At 50.7% G+C, this 21,014-nt stretch overlaps 1 protein-coding gene across 1 annotated transcript in view; it reads left to right on the top strand.

Annotated features, from left to right (window-relative positions):
- Positions 1–12,251, top strand: part of GCN1 (GCN1 activator of EIF2AK4) — a 57,341-nt gene extending 45,090 nt beyond the window's left edge. The window contains exons 45-58 of the mRNA XM_060119751.1: positions 69–233; positions 1,962–2,123; positions 2,408–2,500; positions 2,701–2,844; positions 2,944–3,213; positions 3,455–3,568; positions 4,028–4,258; positions 6,190–6,383; positions 6,517–6,631; positions 8,461–8,557; positions 8,920–9,068; positions 9,459–9,566; positions 10,782–11,000; positions 11,529–12,251. Coding sequence (XP_059975734.1) covers positions 69–233; positions 1,962–2,123; positions 2,408–2,500; positions 2,701–2,844; positions 2,944–3,213; positions 3,455–3,568; positions 4,028–4,258; positions 6,190–6,383; positions 6,517–6,631; positions 8,461–8,557; positions 8,920–9,068; positions 9,459–9,566; positions 10,782–11,000; positions 11,529–11,654 — 2,187 coding nt within the window. The 3' untranslated portion in view covers positions 11,655–12,251. The remainder of the gene's footprint in view (positions 1–68; positions 234–1,961; positions 2,124–2,407; positions 2,501–2,700; positions 2,845–2,943; positions 3,214–3,454; positions 3,569–4,027; positions 4,259–6,189; positions 6,384–6,516; positions 6,632–8,460; positions 8,558–8,919; positions 9,069–9,458; positions 9,567–10,781; positions 11,001–11,528) is intronic.
- Positions 12,252–21,014: the final 8,763 nt, after the last annotated feature.

Here is a 21,014-nt window from a genome sequence, read left to right as displayed (position 1 = left end):
TGGAGTTGTGCACTGGGTGCCCTGGGGTTTGCAGGGAGTCGATGTCCTGACTTGAGCTCTGCCGACAGATTGCAGCCAGGACACTGGGAGATCTCGTCCGGAAGTTAGGGGAGAAAATCCTACCTGAGATCATCCCCATCCTTGAGGAAGGCCTGAGGTCTCGGAAGAGTGACGAGAGGCAGGGAGTGTGCATTGGGCTGAGCGAGATCATGAAGTCCACCAGCCGGGATGCCGTGAGTATCTCCTCAGGGCCCCGCAGGTCCTGCACCTGACTCAGAGGGCTAGGGAGGTTACAGGACAAACTGCACCACGAGCGACACTTCACCCTCAGGGACATGTGAACCTTGCTCCAGAGGGCGTTGCTGGCAGTGGAGTGCCGGCGGGGCAGCCGTGCATTGGAATTTCCCTCTCAGCTTTCCCATCGGTTTTACAGGCTATAAGACCTAAGCGATTTAGAGGCCTGGAGTAGCTTTTGGAGACTGGAGATAGTCTTTCCCTCACCACTCCTGAGGTTGCTCCAGAGTAATCCTTTTGTGTCACTACATCAGTTCAGGTAACACGTGTGGTGCACTTGGCGGAGAAAGGAGGTGCGCGTGTGTGAGTGGTGGAGGGCGGTGGAGAGCAGGAGGGTGCGCTCGTTCTCAGAGGGAGCGGAGTAGATGAGAGTGAGTACCCGGTGGGTGGAAACGCATTGTCTCCAGCAACGAGACTGTTTCCATAGTAGCTACATTCAAGAGGGTGGGAGTCCTTTTCACTGACCCTACTTTTCTACGGTCATTGATCCTCCAAACATTGATCCTCCCCAACATGAGGAGTAGGTTGAGAGTAGGCGTAGAGCCCTCGATTGGGATGGAAGCACCAAAGCGATGAATGGGTGGCAGGTCAGAAATTTGAACACGTAGCCAATTGCTCAGCCTGAAAAGCCTCGTCTGATTTACAGGATCCTTCTCCTCCTGTGTGTATCAGTATACGTATTACATTTGGGGTTTTATATTTGCAGTTTTCAAAGAATAAAGGTAAATCCTGTCACCAAAAGAGCTGTGATTCATTAAATAGTAAGTGCCCCAAAGGCTGAGGCCTTGCTGGTGGCCATATTCATATTCAGTCCTTAGATTCATAGGGGGCGTTGCTTTGGTGGAGTTGGTTGCAGAGGCAACAGAGCTGTCACTGGCCCCGTTGCAGATGCAAAGACTTCATAAGGAAGCAAGTTTTTTTTCATTTCAATTTTTATTTATTTATTTATGGTTGTGCTGGGTCTTTGTTGCTGCGCCGGGGCTTTCTCTAGTTGCATCGAGCGGGGGCTACTCTTTGTTGCGGTGCACAGGCTTCTCACTGCAGTGAGAAGCTTCTCTTGTGGAGCACAGGCTCTAGGCGTGCGGGCTTCAGTAGTTGTGGCATTCTGGCTCAACAGTTGTGGCTCGCGGACTCTAGAGCGCAGGCTCAGTAGCTGTGGCGCATGGGCTTAGCTGCTCCGCGGCATGTGGGATCTTCCCGGACCAGGGCTCAAACCCGTGTCCCCTGCATTGGCAGGCAGATTCTTAACCACTGCGCCACCAGGGAAGTCCCAGGGAGCAAGTATTTGAGTTGAGACTTGAAGAAGGACTTGGAGTTTCCTAAGAGGATGATCAAAAGAGTCTGGGGAGTGGAGGCCACATCACTAGGGTCCTTGCCATGAGAACGAGTTTGGAGTTCCTGTAGGAGACCAGAGTATTTGGAGAATTTGCCAGAAAAAATCAGGCTATTAATTATTAAGTCTGGTGAAGGCTCCTTGGGAGTAGATTACACAGCCTCTCTGCTTTTTCATACTTGTACATTTCCACAGAAATCATCTAAGTTAAAAAAAAAAAAAAAGTCAAGCCCAGGGAGCAGCGGTGACCTGGCTGGGCCAGAGGTCCTCACCGCCCCCTGCTGATTTCCTCTCCCTCTGCTACGTCGGGTTCAGTACACCTGTACTGTTGCAGGTGCTGTATTTCTCCGAGTCCCTTGTGCCCACGGCAAGGAAGGCCTTGTGTGACCCGCTGGAGGAGGTCAGAGAGGCGGCAGCCAAAACCTTTGAGCAGCTGCACTCCACCATCGGCCACCAGGCTCTGGAGGACATCCTCCCGTTCTTACTGAAGCAGCTGGTGAGTGGCTCTGCCCCACATCTACCAGTCGGGCTTTTACCATCTCTGTAGAGGCAACACGCGGGGGGCTGATTCTGCCAAGGCAGCCGCAGTGTGGGCCCCAGAGGGAGTGGGTGCACAGGATGGGATTTGGCTCTGTGCTTCTCCTTTGACAGTCAGTCCATGTGGGTGCAGAGGGAGGAGGGGAGGAGAGTGGAGAAGGACGTTGGCACCGGCCGGTCCAAGACAGCAGAGGTGGAGACAAGAGCCAACTCCTGAACATTGCCCCCAATGCCCCTCTGCAGGATGATGAGCAGGTGTCAGAATTTGCCTTGGATGGTCTGAAGCAAGTGATGGCCATCAAGAGCCGTGTGGTGTTGCCCTACCTCGTGCCCAAGGTAAGTCCCAACACGTGGCAACCCCTCTGGCCCAGAAGCCACAGCCACGTCACTGTTCCCCGGGCCTGCGTGAAGGCCAGCTCTGAACTCAGATGCTGGGGGAGGCTGGTGACTCTTGCGGTGGGATGGGATCTCCCAGAGCCTAGTGCCGCGGCCAGCACGGAGCGACACCTATTGAGTTGCTGTTCATCGTTCCGCAGCTGACGACCCCACCTGTCAATACCCGGGTGCTGGCTTTCCTTTCGTCTGTGGCAGGCGACGCCCTGACCCGTCATCTTGGCGTGATCCTCCCGGCGGTCATGTTGGCCCTGAAGGAGAAGCTGGGGACTCCAGCTGAGCAGCTGGTGAGTGTCACAGTCACTCCCACAGGCTTTCTAACCCTGCCCCATCCTGTCCTGTCCTGGAGGAGCTGTGCTCAGCCGAGGCATCCCCTGTGGTTTTAGGAGATGGCCAACTGTCAGGCTGTGATCCTCTCGGTAGAGGATGACACCGGGCACCGGATCATCATCGAGGATCTGTTGGAAGCCACCCGCAGCCCTGAAGTGGGCATGAGGCAGGCTGCTGCCATCATCCTCAACATCTATTGTTCCCGCTCAAAGGTGGACTACACTAGCCACCTGCGGAGCCTGGTCTCAGGCCTGATCCGCCTCTTCAACGACTCCAGCCCTGTGGTTCTGGAGGAGAGCTGGGATGCCCTGAATGCCATCACCAAGGTGAGGAGCTGTGGACCCCACAGCCAGCTTCTGGTTGTGGACAATACCAGGCGCTTATAAGACTAGACTCCTAAGGCCCCCCATGTACCTATCACCTAGCTTCAGCATCTGTCGATTCGTGGGCAGTCTTATCTATACTCCCACCCACACCTTTCCGCCGGCTATATTATTTTGAAACAGTCTTGAGAGGGCTTTACCTAGAACTCTGACATCCTCTCTGCTTTGTCCCGGCTTCCCACAGAAACTGGATGCTGGCAACCAGCTGGCACTAATTGAGGAACTACACAAAGAAATCCGGCTCATAGGGAATGAGAGCAAAGGCGAACACGTGCCAGGGTTCTGCCTTCCAAAGAAGGTAAGCCAGGGCCCGTGCAGGGTGCGGCGGGCATGCGGCCTTCCTCCGCCTTCCCCTTGGGTCCCAGGAGGTGGGGCCGCTGGAGCAGCCCTGTGTTAATCTGGCTTAGTGCTCTAGGTGCCATTCTGCACCTTCACAGACAGCGTGTTTCCTCCCCGTGGTGGCCCCATGGGGACAGGGTTCATCATCTTTGGTTTAAGCGGTGGAAGCCACCTCAGACAGAGTGAGTGACAGCAATGAAGGTACCTTGTGTGGTAGGCCTGCTGGGACTCTGCTCTTCTTGTCACCGTCAAGACTGTTCTCCAGCCAGCACCATCTCAGGCTGCGACCCTGGCGGCGTGAATCCATCTCTCATGGAGTTGAGGAGAGGATGGCTAACAGGAGCTCCTTGCATTGGGTGGGAGACACCTGGGCCCAGAACCTTTGAGATTTGACTCTCAGGTGTGGTTCTCTTGTCAGGGAGTAACCTCCATCCTTCCAGTGTTGCGGGAGGGCGTCCTGACTGGCAGCCCAGAACAGAAAGAGGAAGCAGCCAAAGCTTTAGGCCTGGTGATCCGCCTGACCTCAGCTGATGCCCTGAGACCCTCCGTGGTCAGCATCACTGGCCCTCTGATCCGCATCCTGGGGGACCGGTTCAGCTGGAACGTGAAGGCGGCTCTGCTCGAGACACTCAGCCTTTTGCTGGCCAAGGTGAGCAACTGATGAGTTCAAGCTCTCGGTCCATTCAGGCCTTAGAGAATGGGTTTGTGTGCAGGACGCTGGCATGCAGTGTCCTGTGGAGGCGGGGTGACAGCTTATTATGGGGAATTGGCAGAGCAGAGGGAGTTAAGACTTTGGAGTCAAGACTCACTGCACATTGTCAATTCCAGGTCCGCCACTTGGTAGCTGTATGGCCAGAATGACCTTGGGAAAGTTATGCAGCCTCTGAGCCTGTTTCCTCACCTATGTTTTGAGAGTACTAAGACTGCTTGCCTCTCGAAGGGCGGTGTGACACAGGGCTCAGATAAAATAACATCGGGCACAAGGCCTGACACATTCTAAGCACTCGACACACCAGTGCATGTTAATTGCTATTATTTTTATTTTTATTATTTTTTTTGCGGTATGCGGGCCTCTCCCTGTTGTGGCCTCTCCCATTGCGGAGCACAGGCTCCGGACGCGCAGGCTCAGCGGCCATGGCTCACGGGCCTAGCCACTCCGTGGCATGTGGGATCTTCCTGGACCGGGGCACAAACCCGTGTCCCCTACATCGGCAGGCGGACTCTCAACCACTGCGCCACCAGGGAAGCCCAGTTGCTATTATTTATAAATGGGTCAAAGGACAAAATCCAGGGCCACGTAAATACAATTAAAACCTTGTTCAAAAACATTTCCCTTCTTTATGACCACCTCATAAATGAGGTGAAATGAATCTGAGGAGAGAATGAAAAAGAAGTCTGAGAGCAACTGCAGTTAACTTCAGTTTTTGCCCAAAGTGTCAGAAGCAAAGATAGAACACGTTAACTGTTTCTGATACTTTATAGTGTAATAATTAAGCCCTTTGGATTTAAAAAAGCATAAACAGCCAAGATTTGTTGTTATTAAAAAAAAATTCTTACTTGAGGTTTGGAAACAAAAGCAATCTTAAGATTTGTAGCTTTTTCCTTTTGGGAGAAAAGTGTGGGGAGCAACTTCCCAGATAAAAAATGGGATCGTGAACATCAGCTTCATTCTGTAGGAAATTGAGTCTTTTTTTTTTCTTTTAAATTAAGTATCATCTTTACATTCTTTGCTGTTCTTTTCTGTGTTTCGTGTTTTTTTTTTTTTAACTCTGTGTACAAATGGAGCCCTTCCCTCCTGGAATTTGTCCTTCAAGCCACAAGCCAGGTGCCACCCATAGGCAGGTGGTTCCCACTGCAGGTTTGCCAGCTTCATTCTGTGGTCTGCCTCCCAGCTGCCTGCAAAACCCCGACCCCAGTATCTCTAAACCTTAATTGGCATTGAACCTCCCAACAGCTACTTTGATTTTCCCACTTAGCAATAAGTAAATCTTTCGTCTTGGATCCACCTGTATTTTGTCACAAATGTGCCTGTTTTTCTATGTGTGGTCGGGGATTAGACTGGATTGTTAATGAGGGGGCGTACATGTGTACAGGGATGACCTTCTGAGGCTGTTTCATAGGATTGTTCTGGAGGCTGAACATTAAATGCTCAGTAGATGGTACCTGCCCTTACACACCTGGTCCGTTTCCCTGTCTTTGCACTAAAATGTTCTTCCGTGGTACTGACAGCGTCTCCCGGCCTGCTCTAGTGTATTTGGAGACAAGGGTTTTGAGTCACTTGTCCACGTGGACAGGGCTTCACTAAGCCAAGTCCACGGCTCCCTCGGTGGTGGTGGTGGTGGTGTCATCCTCCGCCTCTGCCTCCTCCCAGTGCAGCGCAGGATTTTGAAAACAGAAGAGGAGACTGAGTGTGACCTCTCTGTGCTGGGTGCCCCTGTCTTAACGGGACATCTATTCCTGGCCTGTGTGGGAGTCAGGGCAGCTTATGGTGGTTTGTGATCATTTGTTTTCGTGCCTATAGTGCACTGTGGCCCTGGACTCCACCTCAGCTGTGCTTTTGGGCGTGGGTCTCTCAAACAGGTTGGGATTGCCCTGAAGCCCTTCCTGCCCCAGCTGCAGACCACTTTCACCAAAGCCCTGCAGGACTCTAACCGGGGCGTGCGCCTGAAGGCTGCTGATGCGCTAGGGAAGCTCATCTCCATCCATATCAAGGTGGATCCTCTCTTCACAGAGTTGCTGAACGGAATCCGGGTCATGGAGGACCCGGGTGTCAGGTGAGGCCCTGGTGGGGAGAGCTGTGGCCGTGGGGAGGCCGGGCAGCTCCTGAAGCAGCCCGGGCCCTGCCTGTGCGGCGGGAGCAGTGGTGAAGCAGAGCCAGGTTCTAAGTTGGGTGCACTGGTTCTGTAGGGACACCATGCTTCAGGCCCTGAGGTTTGTGATTCAAGGAGCAGGGGCCAAAGTGGATGTGGTTATCCGGAAGAGCATCGTCTCGCTCCTGCTGAGCACGCTGGGACATGACGAGGTACAGCGGCAGGTGGACGCGGGGCTGGGGGGCTCGGCTGGCTTCCCTTCTCTTTCCTTTGGTTAGCATCTCTGCTTTGTGTTAGAAGAACTTGGTCAGTAGTGATAATCACTCCCGACATTCGTATCACTCTGGTTTACCACGCCTCTGGTAGTGAGGGAGACAAGGCGCGTCTTGATATCGATATTGATGTCGGTGATGTGTTGTATAGATAAGGAAAGTACGGTTTTTAAAGTCCCAGGTCTCTCATTCGTTTGTTCTCTAGTCTTAAACAAGTCACTTTCCCTCTCTGCCCCTCATTTCTCCAGTTGTAAAGTGAAGAGTTTCGTTTATTGGTTCAGGAAACATGTGCTGAGCCGAAGGGCCTAGCCCAGAGGTGAATGAAGCATGGGCACAGCCCTCAGGAAACTGTCTGGTGTCTGTCCAGGTGGGAGGGCTTAGCACTGTTTGAGAGGGTGAGACTCACTTGTGGCTGCACCCTAGCAAGTGGTAGAGTCAAAACCAGGACCTGAGCCCCGTGGCTCCTGGTTCTGTTCCGATGCCGTTACTGTAGCCCTCCCTGACCCCGTCTAGAAGCATTTGTGAAGTACCCCTTGACAGCCCAGTGCTGTGGCAGGCCCAGGAGGGCTTGAGTCTCTGAGAAGAATTTTCTCTTTGCCCTCTGACAGCCCTCTGCTGTGTGGCCAGATGTACACGGTGGGGCTGATCTCTGGAGAGAGGCCTCTGGGTTCACATGGAGCTACACCCCGTCATCTGCCCATTCACGGGGCCGACTATCACGGCCCTCCAGCTGAGACCCTGGCCTTCTCTGGGGTACAGATGGGAGACTCCACCTGCTTTTGGTCACAGTCTGTCAGGGTTTTTATAGGGCCATGCACAGTGCAAGCAAAAGTTAGTATGTAAACCAATTTGCATTTCACCACAATGGAGCTTAAAATAGATCCCGTTGGAGAGAGTGGCTGTCGTGTCAGAGAGAGCCAGCTTTAGCCTTGCTTGGCACCTGGGCAGGGAGCTCAGAGGCCCAAGGTGCTGGCCAACCACCCTCTTCCTCAGAACTTGCGCTGGATCGAAGGTGGCAATCCAGAGTGCCAGCCCAGCTGATGCCTCCCCATGGGCCCTTGAGGCTCTGGTTGGTTGGTTGGTTTTGGGGGAGGCACGCCAAGTTGGCACTTCCTGATACTGTAGCACATAACCTGAATCCACTATGTGGTGTCCCGTAGTTAGCTGGCAGGGAGAGCAGCAGGGAGCTGCTTATGTACGTGGCTTTGGTTTTGACACAAAACACTCGGCCTTTACCTATTGCCTTGGGTTGATCAGCTCTTCAGTTTGACTTCCTGGGACAAACCTGAATAACGTCGGGGCAGCAGGGAGTCTCTCTGGACATAGGCGGACGCGTGAGCGGTTCGGGGGTGGGTGTGGGGTTGGGGGTAGAGCTCCAAGTGGTCCTCTGATCGCCTTTCCTGGGCACTGTGGGCGGGAGCTCGCGCCCCTCCCCGCCTCACAGGGCTGTTGATAGTAACTGAGATAATGAATATGAAGCATTCAGGCTTGTAAGAAGAAAGGTGCTATGTAAATATAGTTATTATTGCTATTATGATGATGATTAACGTATGCACACAGGCTGGAGTTTTCTAAAATTAAGTGCTGGGTGTGTAATTTTTAACACGGCACCGAGTGGCAGCTGCAGTGAGTGGCAGTCCCGCTCTGGCAGTGGGAGCGTGAGTGCCTGGAGGGAGGACTGGCCTTAGGGTCCGCCTTCCTTCCACCGTGGTTCCCGCGGAGCCCGTGTGGGCTTGCGTCCCCATTCACTGCCTTCTCTGCTCTGTCAGGACAACACTCGCATCTCCTCGGCCGGGTGCCTGGGGGAACTGTGTGCCTTTCTGACGGAAGAGGAGCTCAGCACTGTTCTTCAGCAGTACTTGCTGGGTAAGCCTCTTGTGTCCACGGGGGGCTTCAGGGCCTCTCTGTCTCCCGTTCCCCTCAGAGGGTCTTCTGGCAGCGGGACCACCCTCTCCTTGGAAATTCAGCTGTTAAAACAAAATGGAGTTTCTGGGGGTCCTGCAGCCCCGAGTGTTTCTGCTCCAAGAACACAAGCCACAGTCTGGAGCAGTTTGTGAGGGATGGCTGCTTGACGTCCACTTGGGGCAGGGAGGTCCGTGTGCAGTGTGGACTGGGGCTTCCACCAGGCTCCGAGCTGGCACATGAGTCTCAGGTCGGGGAGGTGGGCTTCGCGGGTGGTGGGCCATGCTCTGAGGTGCGGGTTGACCCCAGTGTGTCCTTGCACGCAGCGGACGTGTCTGGCATCGACTGGATGGTTCGGCACGGGCGGAGCCTGGCTCTCTCCGTGGCTGTGAATGTGGCTCCCAGCAGACTCTGTGCAGGCAGATACAGCAGTGAAGTTCAGGACATGATCCTCAGCAATGCCATGGCAGACAGGGTAAGGCTTTGGGGCAGCCAGACTCGGTGGTCAGAGACCTGGGTTCAAATTTTACCTTTGCCAGTAACTTACTGTGCCCTTGGACTAGTACTTGATCTCTCTGGGCCCCAGTTTCATCATCTGAACAGTGAGGAGTTCAGGTTGGAGCATTTAGAGGTCCCTTCTAGGTCAGAAGTTCTCTGATTCCTGACCTGGGAACTAGTGACTCGGGCTTGGTTCATCTGCCTCACAGCCACGGCAGACCCTGTCCATGAGAGCTGCCGGGGGGTGAGGACTGGTGGGTAAGAGGCAGGGTCCCCAGAAAGTCCTGGGGAAGGGCTGGTGCCTGGCCCTGCTGCCCCGAGGACAGAGCTGGAGGCCACCCCGTCTAGCTCTCTCCTCTCTCCACAGATCCCCATTGCTGTGAGTGGGGTCCAGGGCATGGGCTTCCTGATGAAGCATCACATCGAGACAGGAGGAGGACAGCTGCCAGCCAAACTCTCCAGCCTGTTCATTAAGGTGAGCAGGGCAGCCAGGCTTGTGAGAAGGACCCGTGACCAAAAAACACCAGAAGTGTGTCCTCTGTATTCTAGGAGCTCTCCATGGATAGCCTGCAGCATCTCTGAGCCCATAGGGCTGGAATGCAAAATGGTCGTGTGTGAATTTTTCTCTGGTGGAGTGCCCAACTTTTTGTCAGAATGTCAAATAGACCTATGACCCCAAATCACGTTAAGAATCTCTATTTTAGGCATTCTTTCTAGGCACACCAATTTTGCAAACTTTGGGACAGACCTGGGTTCAAATCTTAATAAACCTCCTCTTCCCTGCCTGCCTTTAGCAGGCATGACACTTACTAGTACGGCTGTTGTGGTGGCTGTTATGGTGGCTGTGAGACCCAAGGAGGAAAGCTGGGGAGCCTGACGGCGAGGCCCCAGCCCCTGTGTAATAGAGCATGCTTCTCAAACGGTTGTGTGCACACAAGACAGAACCAGAGTCTGCATGCTAAGAGATGCGGCCAAGCCTGAGACCCTGCCTTTGTAACCAGCTCCCAGGCAATGCCAGTGCTGCTGGTGCGCTGACCTTGCTCTGAGTAGTGAGGTTCCCAAGGCTGACTGCACCACCCTGCAGGCACCCACAGTGGAGAGTTTACAGGGCTCCGATTAGATTGAGCCTGTGTGACGGCATCACCCTGCATGCAGCTTTTATCAGCGTTTATTACTGATGACCTGCTGTGTGCCCAGCCGGGCTAGACCCTGAAGGTATAGAGGTGAACAGGGCAGACAAGATCTCTCTGGAGGTGGAGGTACACAAAAAGCCTGTGGGAAGGCCCTGATTTAGATAGGGCTGTCGGGGAGACCTCTAAAGGCTGACATTTGAGCTGAGCCCTGAAGGATGAGAAGGAACCAACCAAGCGAGGATCTGGGCCAAGCACGTCCCAGGCAGTGGGACCAGCCAGTGCAGAGGCCCGAGGCAGGAAGCAGCATGGTGTGTTTGCAGAAGCTGAACGCCCACGTGGGCCGAGAGTGGTGAGCAAAGGAGAGACTGGCATGAGATGAGGTGGAAGAGAATAGGGTCCGAATCACACCTGGTTATTACCCTCGCACAGTGGGGATGGCATCGGAGGGGAGCAGTGGGGTCAGTTTCCACGATGAAGAGAGTGTCAGGGCAGAGTCTGGGCTGCTTTGAGAAACAGACTGGATGTGCCTGGCTGAAAGCCTGCGTTCCTCTTCATAGTGTTTGCAGAACCCATCCAGTGACATCAGGCTGGTGGCTGAGAAGATGATCTGGTGGGCAAACAGGGACCCGCTGCCTGCCCTGGACCCCCAGGCCATCAAGCCCATCCTGAAGGCTCTCCTTGACAACACCAAGGATAAAAACACCGTCGTCAGGGCCTACAGCGACCAGGCAATCGTCAACCTCCTCAAGATGAGGCAGGGAGAAGAGGTGTTTCAGGTGGGAATCCGGGACTGGCGTGCCTCCCCTGGGCGTCTGTGGGCACTGGCCTTGCAGGCCTTCTGCATGACAGTGTTTAAGCATCACTCTTCACTGCCACCCCGTCCATATGCATGAGTGTTGACAGGTAGATTGTAGTGGAGTGACAGGTCTGGTGCCTAAAAACACATCCCTCTACTCCTGAGGGGTTCAGACGTCTTTCAGCAGCAGAGCCCCTTCTTCAAGTAGACTCTCACGTGGCACACAGCCCTACAACAGATCCCACAGTGCTGCCCGTTGAGGCCCAGAGTCCTGTCACTCAGTCCCCTGCCCGCTGAGCAACCTTTAAAGCACTGAACAATACCTCACCATGTGAAAGGCGTGATGAGTGGTTGTCTTGGCTTTCCCTGGATCCGTCTGATTCCCTTATTTTGCCAGATTCCACCTCAGTGGTTCTAGTCCTGGGTTAACATTCCTTTTTGTCTTTGATTGGAGAAATCTGAAGCCATATTTTCTGACTTCGTCTCCTCGTTTCCATCTTCCCCCCAGTCCCTCTGCAAGATCCTGGACGTGGCCAGCTTGGAGGTGCTGAATGAATGCAACCGAAGGTCTCTGAAGAAGCTGGCCAGCCAGGCCGACTCCACGGAGCAGGTGGACGACACCATCCTGACCTGACAGACCTGGGCCTGTCCACTGGGCTCTGCATCAGCATTTCAGCTCCACCTCTTTGTTCAATGTTTTCATTTTTGGAAATACGTTTGTTCTGATGGGGAGCTTAGGAGATGGCATTCCCAGAAAGTATTTTAATATATCAGCAGACCACAGCCAAAGCCTTAAGTCAAACCCACACACAACTGAAGATTGCCTCCTCCATCTCTCACCCTTTTCTTTGGAGATGAGAAGGAAAAGCACATTGGTGAGCCTCACCCAGTGGTAGCCAAGAGCTGCTTGTCTGCTCTGCAGGGCTAGGTCTGGAACAAGGAGGCTCAGACTTCAGCTTCCTGGTCTCCTGTGCTTGAGCTCTGGTCCCAGGGCCAGTGCTAACAAGCTTTGCCTAGATCCTGAGGGGCACAGAACCGTGGCGGTGTGCCCAGTGTGGTGTGCCTTGGTGTGGCTTTTCAGCATTGTGTAGCCCAACTGGATCTGACCCTCCAGGTGACAATGACACACACATAGCCCTAGCAGTTTGCAAGTCGGGAGAGGGGTATAGGTTTAAGTGCAGGTGGTTTGAAGGAGGGATGTTTAATAAAGGCTTTGCTTTAATCTTGATAAGCAGATTTTTAAAAATCTCCAAACATCCACTAAATATGAAGCTTCCTACATCAGGAACAAGGCAAGACTTGCAGCTGTTTTCATAAGCACAGGCAGCAGTCTGATTTCTGGGCATCTCTCTCCTGATCTTGGAAGTCTTGTAGATATCTACAGACTTCTCTGTCCTGAGGTCGGGTTTCAAGAGGGATGCAGCCAGGCCTGTGTTCTCACCTGCTGTGGAGGTTACAGGGGTTGAATTAGCCACCTCCCTGCTCTGTCCTGACTCAGACCGGTAGGGAGCTTCTGGGAGTCAGGTTTTAAAGAGAAACTCTTCCCCTCTGTGGAATAAGAACAAACCACATTCCTGTAATCAGAATTGCCAGAGGAAACCAAAGTTGCAGTTCAGCATCTGCCTCCTTTATGAATGACTTCCTTCCTCCTAGTTCTTAGAAGGCTCGTGATCCAAGCGTCCTGTCTGACGGAGCACACTCCTCCGGGCCCGGAGACGCAGGTGTTTCTGGGCTGTTTCCCTGGTCACGATATGGAACAAACTTCTATCAAAATTTCTGGTCAGAGCTGTAAAAGGAAGAAAAATTAAACATGGTGGTCGCAAACTCGCTTTATAAAGGGCCTGAAGTGCTATACCAAAAACAAGGCTTTGCTTATTAATGATGCAGCAGAGATAGAAAGTAGCCTTGTGACTCAGCACTTCTGATGAATAAGACAAGGTGACCTCTGAGATAATTGCTTTCTATGTCTGAGCTGTATATGTCACAGGACTTCCTACTTTCTTGCAGCAGACACGGTCTCGTCAGGCTCACTGTAAATGTAGAATCCCAGGGCTGGAAGGGACCTTGAGAGGTCAGCTGAGCTGATCCCCATAGCCAAGGCAGTCAGTGTTTACAGCTCTTGGTAGCCATGGTAACTGTTCTCTGCTTCTGGTATTCAGATGGTCATCAGCATCCTCCCAGCTCCCTGGGGCATATGTCCAGCAAGCTGTCTGCATACGCAGTCACCTCTGCCGGTTAGCTGTGGGGAGGCAGATGAAGTTCCTATGTGAGGGGGCGTGGGCTGGGAGACCTCTTTTAAGCCCCTGAGGTAAGTCTTCAGTGTTTCCTCTAGAATCTTAAAGGCTTATGTCCACCTCTGGTGTTCAGTCCCCAGTCTGAAGTTGGGAGGGGAGCCTGATGTACTTAGAGGTGGAAGACACTCAGTAAGCAAAATCCAAAGGAAAAACACCAGTTCCAGTTCCAGAAACTGGAGGAGGATGAGATCTCTCTGTTCAGGATAGACGGATAAAGGTTGATTTACAGACGGAGATGACTCAGAGGCTCCCTGAGCATACTGAATTGTATTTCCTGAGTCTGGAAGGAGGGTGTGAGCTCCCAGGAAACGAGCTGTGAAGGGCTGTCACAGCCATGATGGTGAAGCAGGCAAAGGGCACCCTGTCAGGCCAGAGTCATAGCAGTCCTGAAAACAGCTGCCCAGACTGAACGAACATCCTGGAGGAAATGGAGCTTGGCTTCAGAGAACAAAGCTGTTTGCCCTGGTGGTTGGTTTAGCCTTGGACGAGTCACCCAACATTTCTGGGCCAATTTGCTCATCTGTATAATGAGGAATTTGGAGTAGAAGCTCTCAGTATGTCTTAAAGTTACCTTTTGGGCGTGAATAGTAATTATAACACGCCATTTGGCATTTTCTTCACTTAATCCACTCAACCTATAGAGTAGTTTCTCATTGTTTTCCTGAGGAGGAAATTGAGGCACAGAGAAGTCGCAAGGCTAATAAGTGGCGGTCTGTCCCCAGAGCCATTCATAGGCTTTCTCTTACTCCTACTGAACTGGCTAGTTGGGCACAAGCACCTGCCACTCTTTAGACTGGCGCCTGCAGGCCTCTCATATCCTGCAGCACATGAGGTAAAGTGCTGAGGCGGCTCCAGGTGAGTGGCCCGGGGCCTGAGCCACCCCAGGCCTCCCCCAGCAGCTCTGCGGGCTGATCCATACCTCGCCCCACGTACGGGACCCTTGCTGTCTTTAGAAAAGACATTTCTAAGACTTCCATGATCCTCTAGAGAGGGCACTCCCGTATTTCTCTGCCATGTGTTTGAAAGGCAGTGACAAAATGGTGTGCCTTTAGCTAATCCAGGGAAAACTAAACTCAGCATTCTCAACCCTTTAACTCTAGGAGCCTCTGGAATCATGGGCGTCAAGACTATTTTAAAATGTGGGGGAGTGTGACATGGTTCACGTCCTTTCTAGGAACCAAAGGTGAGTTCCCTTTGTCCCACTGCTGTGATGCCGGAGGGCTTGGGACCTGCAGGGTCAACACTACTGGCAGGGATTTGGGGATGTTATTTTACTGAGAGCTGATCTCAAAGCAAGACAGGCAGTTGGGAATGTTTTTCTTCTAAGTACAGTTCTGTGCAGACTGGTCTTTAACTGCTACAAGCCTTTCTAAATAAGAACAATAAGAAAAACAGGAACCAGCCTAACTTAAAGATCTAGGTTCTAAAATATTTTTAAGGAAGTGCAGCTATTGCTTTAAAAGTCTAGTACAGGGACTTCCCTGGTGGCGCAGTGGTTAAGAACCCGCCTGCCAATGCACGGGACACGGGTTCGAGCCCTGGTCTGGGAAGATCCCCCATGATGCGGAGCAACTAAGCCTGTGCGCCACAACTACTGAGCCTGCGCTCTAGAGCCTGCTCGCCCCAACTAGAGAAAGACAGCGTGCAGCAACGAAGACCCAACGCAACCAAAAATAAATAAGTTAAAAATTTTTTTAAAAAGTCTAGTACAGAGCGCCCTAGTGGAGCTGCACAGACTTGGAAGTCAGGTTTAAACCTTGACCACTTCATATTAAGCCAGAGCATGTCCCCTAACCTCTCAGAGCCCACGTCCTCATCTGTACAGTGACAGTACAGTGACAAGCCCCACAGGCTTGTCTGGAGTGAATGAGGTAATGCCCTCCATACATGGCTGGGTACGCGGGAGGTGCTGCATATGTGGATGATGTGATTAAAGTGAGGTATACTGACAAAAAGGGACTGAACAGTGGGCACGTAGTACCATTTAAGGTGCGTCGCAAGTGCAGTGCTCTTATCCAGGGGGTAATTGCTGGACCCAGAATTAACAGATGTTAATTTTTTGAGTCTGAAGTTTGAAAAGCTATTAACTTAAAATCAGATTTTTCTTGCAGAGTGATTACTGCGTTTGAATATCTAAAACACTGAAAAAGAGGTGTGTAAGCACATGGTTGGGGCTTCACTGTGCCTGGGCTGGAAAGCACTCCCCTGTCATTGCTGGAGCAGTGCTTCCGACAGGAGAGGCCAGGAGCCTGTCCCTATTTTATGAGTACAGTTGAGGTATGGAAGGAAAGGAGCATCTCTGAGGTTGTGTGGCCAGTTGGCTGCAGAACTGGAAAAAACCCACATTTCTTGATAACTCTGGTCACCACGTCCCAGGGCCATACTATAAAAATACTTTTGGAAGGTGAATTTAACAAAGGAAACAGTCAAGTTCTTAGCGTGTGGCTCTCTGGAGTGACTAGGTTTCACCTTTCAGAAGAGGTGGAGCTCAGTTATTTCACTGGGTGGTTCTGAGCTGCTAGGAGGGTTCCCTGCAGGCTGCCTTGGTGGAAGGGTAGTGTTGATATTAACAAAGCTTAGGAAACTAGAAAAACTGGTCCAAGGATTATTAGCTCAGTGGGATTTCTGGGTGAGACTCCTGAGTGTGTCTGCATGGAAACACCGGTCACTGTGATGCTGCTCTGAGCTCTCTGGTTGAGATGGCAGCCTGGTCATAAGCTACGTTAGATCTTTCTTACCATTTAGGTTCCCATAGAAAAGGGAGGTGGGAAGCTGGGCGCAGCAGTATATAACCCAGCGTTGCTCAAACATTTTTGCTTCAAGACTCCTTCACACTGTGAAAGATGATGGAGGACCCAAAGAGCTCTGGCTTATATGTAATTTGCCTACTGATACTTACCATCTTAGACATCAAAACTGGTCAACTTTAAAAGCTTTATTAATTCATTTAAAAAGAATAAATCCATTACATATTAGCATAAATAACCATAACATATCTTTTCCAAAACAAGCCATTTTATTTATTTATATTTTAAAATTTTTAAATTTATTTTTGGCTGTGTTGGGTCTTTTTTTTTTTTTAACATCTTTATTAGAGTATAATTGCTTTACAATGGTGTGTCCGTTTCTGCTTTAAAACAAAGTGAATCAGTTATACATAGGTCCCCATATGTCTTCCCTCTTGCATTTCCCAAAAGACCTTTTTTTTTTTTTTTTTTTTTTTTTTGCGGTATGCGGGCCTCTCACTGTTGTGGCCTCTCCCGTTGCGGAGCACAGGCTCAGCGGCCATGGCTCACGCACGAACCTGTGTCTCCTGCATCGGCAGGCGGACTCTCAACCACTGTGCCACCAGGGAAGCCCCCAAAAGCCGTTTTAATGAGAGTGGCATTGCTCTTCATTTTTGCAAGCCTCTTCACTTCTGGATTCTCATGTCTCCTGCATTCAGTCTGTTGCAATGTCACATATGCAGGCGCTGGAAAACTCCACTGTACACTTGTAAGGAATGAGTGGAAAAGGCAAATGACATCTCAGTATTGTGAAAATGTTTCAACTTTACAGATCCTTTGAAAGGGTCATAGGGAGTCCCGGTGTCCCCAGCCCATACTTTGAAAACCGTGATCTAATCTCGAAGATGGGAGAAAAATCCTACTGAAGGGTTTAGTGGAAGGGGGTTTGACCCTGATAACGTGAGAGACCCCAAATTTGGCCCACACCTCACAGAAAGCAAATTCCAAGAGAGTTCAACCAGATTCTTTTTTCTTTTTTTTTTAACTGGATTATTTCTGATGTTCCTTCTAACTCTTTAAATTCTGTGTGTGGCTTCAGTTTAACTGAACAGAAACCAAGCGCCTACCATGTGCTAGTCCCCAGTGGACATCAGGATGGTCCCTGCAATCAAGGAACTTCATGGTCACTTGATTTGAGGGGGCTGCCAAAGCGCAGGGCAAGGCGATTGCCAAGTCTCTTGATACGGCCTCAGGCACGCAGGTGAGGGGTAAAGGGCCAATTCCCAGTCCCATCAAAGGGAGAGACCAGATGGTTCCCTTTAGTCCTTCCCTCTTGGACCAGCATGTTGGATGGTGCCCCATCCCACTCCTCATTTGAAGTCTGACATTCAGTGTACCTGCCCTCTCAATTCTCGTTTACACCCAATTCCCCCATTACATGATTGCAGCATATACTTTCTCCTTCGATACCTATTTCAGCAACTTTAGAATCCATTGCTGACCAGTCTGAATTGTGGATTTCACAGGTTCCCTCCAGGCCTCTGCCACACTGGCCCTCATCTCTCCTACTGCTACCCTGAGGCACCTCAGGCATGAGGGTCCCTCTCCTTTACCCTCAGCCTCTGACACCACACCTCTTTACTCTCCTCTTTGCCAGTTGAGCTTCTTAAAGTGCTCTTAACCCATCTTCCTTCCACCCTTACTGCTCAGTCCTTACTGTTCACTGGCTGCCAACCCTCTACCTATGCTATCCTGAAAAATACTTTATTCACCCCACTGTTCTCACCAGCCACTCCATTTGTCTTTTCATTCACAACCAAACTTACTGAATGAACAGTATATACCCACCCCTCCACGGCATCACTTTCTGTTCTGTAAACCTGTGTACACTCCTGTCCCCCTTACTCCTTGGTTTTTCCTTTTAACACATATTTATTTGCATTCTCAGAATGTAAGCTCCACAGAAGCAGGGATTTTAAAGCTTTATTTACTGCTCCATCTCCAGCTCCTCCATCAGTGCCTGGCATACAGTAAGCCCTCGAATGTACGTTGACTCATCTTCCCCAATTGTACCATAACCTCCCCGAGGGCGGGGCTTTGTTTTGCTCCTGTTACATCCTCGGTGCCTGGCACCTAGTAGGCACACAGTACCTACTGAATCAGCAAAGGAATCCAGTTGTCAGGTAAATTTTGTTATTTTTATTTTATTTTTGGCTGTGCCCTGTGGCTTGTGGGATCTTAGTTCCCTGACCAGGGATCAAACCCGGCCCCTGCAGTGGGAGTGCAGAGTCCTAACCACTGGACCGCCAGGGCAGTCCCTGTGTGATTTTTTTAAAACACTGATTTGGTAGATAGATAGCGTTGGCACCTGTCCCTGCCTGCTGTTACCTCACACCTGGGCTTCGGCAGTAACCCTTAAAGCGCTGCAGCTGAACTCCACCCTGCATGCTTGCACCAGGTAACTTTCCCCAAAGATTCTGATACTGCTGCTCTGCTCAAGAACTTTCAGTGCCTCCCTAGTGTAGTTTCTAACGTATGAACAGGTGGTACTGCAAAGCTCATCTGTAAGCTGGCTGTTCAGAACAGTGGAACACAGTTTCCCATCAGTGGCACATACTGCTACTTACCTCAGATCACAAAAGTTTGTCTATTTCTAGATATAGACTTTATAATCTAGCTACCATAACACAGCTCGTCATTGAATTGTAGTTTAGATAATTTAAAACAATGTTTCCAGAGGGAAATGTGCTCAGAGTTTCATTTTTGGGAGCCAGGCACACATCCTGGCCTGCAGGGGTTTCTCCCTCAAAGCTAAAACAGATGATCCTTACGGCTGTGACAGCAGCTATCTAAATACACCCGCCGTTCACAGCTCTCTAAGTTCCAATTCCATCATGAAATCTTTATGATGAAATCCTTTCCCCATCATTCTAGCTGAAAGTGATAGCTCTCCTCTGAAGTCTAGGCTGCTTGACAGCTATTTTCTCTCTTATATTGTCATGTATATTTTATTTCTCATGAGTGTGTCTTATCTCTGATGAGACTGAAAGCTCCTGGATGGGAAAAGCTCTATCCTATAGTCTGTGGCACATAATAAATAGTGAGTACTCATTAAATGGCTACTTGAATAAATGAAGGAATTAATGCCTATTGCTTTCCAGAAGGCAGGCAAGTCAGGAGTCTGGTCTTCATAATGGCCAATTCTGTTCTACTTCTTCAAAGTATCCTACAGCCCTGATATCAGGAGGCTGCCTTGGGCATATGTGCTTGAGTCTGCAACAGGAAATGGCCGAAAGCATGAATGAGTCAGTGGAAAATGACCTTGGTTTAACAGCATTAGTTACTGTTTATCACATGCCTGTATGAGCCAGGTAATTTGCAAACATATCTCTAATCTTTACAACTATTCTGAAGAAACTGGGGCTCTGAGACATTGTGATGTGACTTTTCCAAAATCTCGAAGCTTTTAAGAGATGGAGCCAGGATTCCAAAGCATCTGAACCAAAGTCTCTCTGATTCCAGAGCACGTTGAGAAGATGATCTAGAGTGACTTCCTGCCTCACTGGCTGGTCAGGGGAGGATGTGCTTGCCTGGGGAATACTCTGAGGCTTCTTTCTTCCCTTATATTTCCTAAAACTGTTGGATCAAAGGCGATCCCACTAACCTTTCCCAGACCAAGAAGAACCATTTTTTCAGTGATCATATGAATAGCTCCCCTCCCAGCTAGCACCTTTGGATCCCAAGTCCATGTTCTTTTGTCATCACCAGGCTGATTCTCAGCTCCTGGAAAAACAACTCAAAGCTTGAGTCAGACACTCCATGTGCTGTTCAAGGATCTTCCCTGCAACAATGTTTATAATAACAAGAAATTATAAACATGAATGCCTATCAACAGCAGAGTGGTTAAATACCACCGTATGATGGAGTGCCAGTACCCCGCAGCTGTGAAATGACAGAAGGTTTAAGTATGTTGTTAAAGAGAAAAGGCAACTTACATACACATGTGATTGCACAAAGAAAGTTCACTGAAGGACATTTATGCATTCAGGAAATACTTGTTAAGCATTTTAAGGTATCCAAGAAACTTATTAACAGGGGTTACCTGTGAGGAGTGGGTCTGAGGGAAAAACAGTAACTTGTGCTTTTTGGTAAGCTTCTGTACATTTAAAAAAACTCCACAAGCACTATTTTGTATAAAGTCAAGATAAAAAGAAGTTTGAGAAAACAAGTAGAAATATCCAACAGGTACTTGACTAGAAAGGGACAGGGCTGTACAGAACTTATAAGTAACAAATCTCTTCCCTACAGTTCTACAAATGATGGCGGTAGGCGCGTCCTACTTTTAGTGCAGGTAGGAACTTACTCTAAAACGGGGGGAAAAAAAAAACTAGGGCTAATGATAAACCGAATACCGCTTAACTTCTGCGGCCCAGGTCTTCCTACCACGCGATCTGGAGAAGTATTATCTGTAGATGCTGTACAACTGAAGCCGCGGGAGCTGCTGCTGTCGATCCCAGGGGTGCATCTTACACGCCGGGTCATTCATCTCCCAAGCTCTGCGTCAAGATGGAAGAGACGCTGAATCTGGAACCACCCATCCCGCTTTACCAACGGGGTAACTTAGGTTTCAAGAGGTCACAGGGCTGGGATGTGACTTCGCCCCAGCGCTGACGTCAAAGGCCACACTCCTAACACGCTACGTCCCGGCTCCTGTCCTGTAAAACTCCGCAGCCTCCAGCCGCCTAGGCGTCCGGTCCACAGCCCCGGGACACGGTGGAGGGCCCGGAGTCAGCACCCCGGAGGCAGCGTCCAGACAGAAGGGAGAGAAGTGTACGAGTCCCCAGTCCCGAGAAACCGGGAGTTCGGCCTAAGAGCCGCCCCGCCGGTCACTGCCTGCCAGTCTTTCTCTCTCCGCAGCGCTTGCGAGTCTTGAAGATGAAGAAGCGAGTCCGTCCCGGGCCACGGCCGGGCTTC

This window comes from Mesoplodon densirostris, chromosome 15 (assembly GCF_025265405.1).
Source record: "Mesoplodon densirostris isolate mMesDen1 chromosome 15, mMesDen1 primary haplotype, whole genome shotgun sequence".
Lineage (NCBI taxonomy): Eukaryota > Metazoa > Chordata > Mammalia > Artiodactyla > Ziphiidae > Mesoplodon > Mesoplodon densirostris.
Note: the sequence above shows the minus strand (reverse complement) of the source record. Positions and strands in the feature narration are given on the sequence as shown.